At 38.1% G+C, this 6,191-nt stretch overlaps 1 protein-coding gene across 1 annotated transcript; it reads left to right on the forward strand.

Moving 5' to 3' along the window:
• Positions 1-2,119: 2,119 nt before the first annotated feature.
• On the forward strand, positions 2,120-3,691 carry LOC123716533 (protein NDRG3-like). Its single transcript, XM_045672322.1, has one exon. It carries the CDS (start codon positions 2,528-2,530, stop codon positions 3,503-3,505), a length of 978 nt encoding a protein of 325 aa, XP_045528278.1. The 5' UTR covers positions 2,120-2,527; the 3' UTR covers positions 3,506-3,691.
• Positions 3,692-6,191: the final 2,500 nt, after the last annotated feature.

Raw genomic sequence — 6,191 nt, forward strand, 5'->3', positions numbered from 1 at the left:
AATCATAATTTTCCTTGGTTATTTAAATAGAAATGAAACTCAATTTTCTGTTCAGTATTGTGATAAAACTGTATAAAAAAATATTCCAAAAAGCGCAAGCAAAATCTATAGCCAGCGACTGGCATGGAGTCAAACACGGGACTCTTAAATGATAAAAGGTTCAAATTCGGCCACCGTTTCGTGGATAAACTCATTTATCTATGTACATTTGACCGTGCGTAGGCGATACGCTACGCATTGTATGTGATTGCTCTTCAACGTATCACGTAGAGAATAATTGATGAAAATATATAACTAGATTATTAAAAAAGGTTGTCTAATTACACGCAGACGAATTCGTAAAAACCGCTTTATTACAATATTAATTTAAACAACACATTATAAAAAATGTTGGTTAAGTTTAAAATAATATTTTACAATTACAGCATTCAATTGAACATTTGGCAAAACAAAAGTTTATTGCTATGCGGGCCTTAATCCCTGAAACAATGGTTCTTCCTGGTAAGTGATGATCAAAACCGTACCTGGCCTGGCTCAAAACTCGTTTTGGCGTCTCACGATGGCCGAGCTAATCGAGAAACGGCGTTACCTACGAGCGAGGATAGTAATCGTGTATTTTGCATATTTGTAGCCCAAATTAGTTATTGAAATACGGAAAGGTGGCGTTGCGTGATAATGAAATCCTTTGCGGGTAAGGTCTATTGATTTTCTTGGAAATCCCGAAGCTTTTTCTGTAACTAAATTTAGTAGCCAAAACCGCAGGACAATTATTCGTCTGATATAGCCAACTTAGTAGTACGGCTATTAAGGAAAGTCCTTTTTAGAAGAGAGGTTGATGATTGCAATCGTGAAGATGAATGCGAATTGCGCACGTCGTTAATAAATAACCCAGTAGGACCGTAATACTTTATACAAATGAACCAATTAACCATTCATTTATTGATCTTATTACATATTCGCATTAGTCTATACATTTCATTGTCTCACAATGTCCTCGACATTATAATCAAAACAAATATATAATATTGTTACATAATACTTTTTATATATTTGATGAGGGAATTCATCGCGTGTCCCCGAACACTACCGTGTAGTAACATGGTCGATGGTCCACTTCAAATAATTTTTTTCCACGTCTGTACGGTATCTTTAAAGTACACGTTACGAGATACGAGAAATTAATATAGATATTTTGAACTTTATTAGCATTTCAGAGGACAATTCATAAGGTCGGATCGTCTTTAATTAACTAATTTACTGCGAGCGAGTACTTAGCAGTTACTGAAACTTGGATTAAGCGTTTTTGAATTTGTACATGTTATTTATACGAACACCACATATCATCACTATATCGGGCTCGGAGTTGCTCGTGAGGGAAGCAAAGCAAAGAAGCAATCAAACTCCTTTTTAATTAAAAATACTTCAACGCAATTACTGACATCTATTCTACGTTTTGTGTGCTTTGTTAAGAACTTTGTCGTACCATTAAGTCAACAGAATAAATATAACTTCATTCATGACAGAAATAAGTTGTGACAAAATTCATCTATGCCTATTCCCCACATAAGGGAGCTCCTCTTTTGTGGGTGGTGGGTGTGGGTGCATAGCATATTATTAATAAAACAATTGTATGTTATTATAATTGATGTGTTATATAGACTCGTTAGTGAAACAAACCTATACATAGAAACACTCAAACTAGGTACTAAAGATTAATAAATTAAAAAAAAATAGCATACTTAATTTTAACGTTTATTAAATTTTGTCCTCGTTATCAGTAATGGGCCGTTAACTAGCTTATAATTAATCAATTCTATTCTATTATCTCATTTGGTGCAACGGGATTTATAAAAATTGCATTTGACCTGAGGCTGTAGTTACAAACTCATAGTTACATGATACTATTGAATTAATTAAATATTGATAAATTATTAAGCCAATATTATATTATTAAAGTATATTATTGAACCAATTGAATAATAATGATCGGTGCATCCTGTTTGACATGCGCGGGCTTAAACACGAACCGGAGTGAAGTTGACGTCGAATGACCTTGCTCGTACTGTGCGACATGGCCGTTAGCCGACAACTTACGAGTTGTTCCGAGCAGTGCCGAGTCGATCACATACAGGGGTACACGCTCGCCTAGACGGCATTTTATTGACCGTTTCTATTGCGATATTCCCAGTGTTAAAGGCCGCCGTATAAAACATTTAGCTTTACTTAAGCAAAACTCAACAATTCGTGTACCGTTGGCGTAGTGAAACGCATATTACCCAGTGATTGATCAACGAGTGTGACGCCTTTTCTGTTCTACCTAGCAACGTAAATATTAAATTGCAATAACAAGAGATGCGCTTTGGACGATTCTATTTGTCGGCTGTACCTGATGTTTTGCGCTAATTAGTAATAATTGTGTTCGTGACATAGTCATCGTAACGTCGCTGTTACACAACCACTCCATTGTTTACTAAGGAAGTCGGCAGTCCGTCAGTCGCGCTCCCTTTGAAGAATCATATCCGAGAAGATGCCCACGACAGTACACGAAAATATAGCTCTTCTTAACATGATGTCCTCGGACAATCTGGATGATGATTTAAAGACTGTTCAGCTCCATTTTCCATCGGAGCGCCGATTGCAAAGCGACGGCGCATGCGTAGAAGAGAGGGTGAGAACCTCGCGTGGCGACATCCTAGTGGCGGTCCGCGGGGACCGCAAGAAGCGTGCCATCATCACATACCATGACCTCGGCCTCAATTATGCCGCGAATTTTCAAGCATTTTTTAATTTTGTTGATATGAGGGCTATTTTGGACCAGTTTTGCATCTACCACGTAAACGCTCCGGGCCAAGAAGAAAGCGCCCCGACTTTGCCCGAAGATTTCGTTTATCCGACTATGGACGAGCTATCTTCTCAAATTGACTTTGTCCTCGGCCATTTCGGCATCAGGTCATTCATTGGATTCGGAGTCGGGGCCGGAGCGAATGTGCTATCCCGTTATGCAATCAACAACCCTCACAGGGTCGACGCCTTAATTTTGATCAACTGCACATCCACACAGGCGGGCTGGACCGAATGGCTTTACCAAAAGATAAACACGAGACAGTTACGATCGAACGGAATGACCCAAGGGGCCCTGGATTACCTCATGTGGCACCATTTCGGGAGAAGCACCGACAATCGCAACCACGACTTGGTTCACGTCTACAAAGAGTGCTTCTCACACATGAACCCTGTAAACTTATCCATGTTAATCGACTCGTACCTGCGTCGCTCTGACCTAGCGATCGCGCGGGACAGTAACACTTTTAAAGTCCCAGTGCTGAATGTAACAGGTGGGCTCTCACCACACGTCGAAGACACCGTCACGTTCAATGGCCGCTTGGAGCCAGCGAAGACCTCTTGGCTATGTATCTCGGATTGTGGAATGGTGCTCGAGGAGCAACCGAATAAGATATCTGAGGCTTTCCGATTATTCCTTCAAGGCGAGGGCTACTGCAGTTAGTTATGTTTCCAAGGGAGCATGGTTCATGCGACGTCGACGCCGCTACATGTTACATAGAAGTGCACAGGCTTTCCCCACGCGAGCTTCCGTCGAGTTCGCTCTGCATGCATTGGAATCGTAGGTCAAAATTGTTATGCCTTGTTTTAGATGTAATTACGAAATACAATATTTATTTTACGGCTTTAATAGACTTTTATTTGAATGAGACAAGGATTTGATGGAAATTAAAGATATTTATTAAGATGCTTTGACTGGCGTTTTGATGTCTTAGCAAATGTATAGCAAGTTCACTACTTTATTTGCCGATTAAGTTCGTTTATTCACCTTCTTTTGTAATATACGGTTAATTATTGGCTCCCAATAGACACCCAAAGTTACTAGTTAACTGGCGAAGTCATTGCGTACAATATAATAAAAATACTATAATTTATACGAGTTGACATAGTGGTACTACGTCTGTATTACTAACTATATTATTGATTTTCCGAACTCAAAAAAACAGCATTCGCAACATATTAAAATTTACATGTTTTAATTAAAATGCATAGTTTTGCTTTGAACAATTGATTTGCCATTTATCGCCCCTTTTTACTGTGCAACAAACGTGTATGGCCGCCACCCCCCTTCGGGTGGCGGAACATGCACTTCCCGCTTCTGACTCCACAACCCCACACCCCACACTGACCATGGGGTGCTGGGTGAGCGGGTTATTGGATAGTTTCCTAGAATAGTTTTTTGCTCACCTACACGGGTAGTTCATTGTCGGGATAAATAAAGCATTAATCAAAATCAAAGCAAAACCGTATACTATAAACAGGCTAGCCAACAAATTAAACAAATATCCCTATTTTATAATTAATATAATCAATAATATATCATAACATTGTAACTGAGACTCTAGGCTTGCAAGTCGTAGGTAGCCTTTAGTCTTCAGATTTGTTACCTTTTAGTGTACAATAGCTACGTATTATACTGCTCTTCATAATATTATGTTGTATATTTGAAGTATCGTCTTTCCCAAATAGGGCACTAGGACAAATGGAAAATATCTTCGAATATGAACATTTACAGTCAGTCACGTAATCCTCTCGCTGACATCTTTGAACTGGTTGCTAACATATCAATAGGGAGTACAAAGCCAGCTCCGTTCAACAGTGTCGATGCTTTGTAGGCAAGTCGTTGAGTGGTTGAGTGGTGGGTGGCGGGGCGACTCTAGGACGCTCAAACAACTCTACTTAGGCCCCGACTGAGGACAGATCGCTCCAGTTACGGTTTTTCAAAGTAAACACTCATGGGTGGCGAGATTAGCAAATGGTTCTAATTTCCTTCACAAGATAATGTATGCTCCCTTTTTACCTATGATTAGCTGTTATTTAAAACGGCTGATCGCGACATAGACACGGAGACGGTACCTAGGTATTAGCCCCAATCGTTATTTGCCCAGACTTACATTACTATATTTATTTAACTTCCGGCGGTTTTAATAGGCCTATAGGCTAAAAGACTTCAACTCTTATTCAGTTTAATAATAAAATAACGCTCATGTACGAACTGTAAATATTTACAATATGTCGCAAACTTGAGATATTATTCTCTGAACAGCATTCTGTCGAAGCCTGGCGCTCCTCGAATGTTTGATATTGAATTCTCCCACTGTGCCCTAGGGAGCTACAATTTTATCTTTTGTGATTTATACTAAAGCTTTTTTATTGGACGTGGCATGTGAGATTGCTTTCTTGGCAACCGATTGTTAGTCTGTGTTTTACAATAAATAAAAACAAATATTTTCAATCATCAATTCGTGTATATTACAATTAACAAATCACATAGTCAATATTTATATAATACAATAATATTGTCAAAAACATTTAATAAAAATTGACTAGTTGTAGTACATAATAATAATATATTTACAAGTGTAAGCTCCGTAAAAGTAGGGAACTGTCAGTCCGACTGATATTCACACACATCCGTAACGAGTATGTCCCAGTACCTACCTACGCAAAACGTGACATCTCAATAGAAGTCACCACGGACACTATTATTAAGATTAATTTTTAATGCACCTGTTTGTGATAAACGATATTTTTTTAAATCACACACTCAATTTCAGGAAGTGGGCAATTCTATGATCATTATGATGTTGTAGTGGTTAGCACGTAGGTACTGGAGTCGATACAACATATAACCGCTATGTTATTTAATTTGAAATATAATGCACATATTCTTTGCCTCAATAAATCCAGTACGCAAAACGTAATCGTAAAATATTTACAGAAATCCCTAATCTATTTCATTGTTGTGTATTTGCCAGTGCGCTAGTTGGTCTACCAGATTATTCAAAACCGGTTTCTACTAAGTATAAATAAATTGTAAGCAATATTTATACTTTGGTACAATTCAATTAAATTTGGTTATGTATATCAGGTTAACTTAATGTCCAGCAGTCTGATAACAAGTCTGGATTGTTTTATCGTGGTATCAGATTTCTTTGTAATATTAGATATTCTTCTAACTGCTCGGGCGTCTTTGATAATACTTGTAGTGGTAATTGTAATAATTACTCACACTTAGCTCATCACTTTTAGAATGCTGTAGTAAAGCTGACTGCTTCAAAAAAAAATCTTTTCCTCTTAAACAAGGGCAGTGCTAGCTGCACTAGTAATTACTGATAACAAAAGTTCAC

Source organism: Pieris brassicae, chromosome 11, assembly GCF_905147105.1.
Source record: "Pieris brassicae chromosome 11, ilPieBrab1.1, whole genome shotgun sequence".
NCBI lineage: Eukaryota > Metazoa > Arthropoda > Insecta > Lepidoptera > Pieridae > Pieris > Pieris brassicae.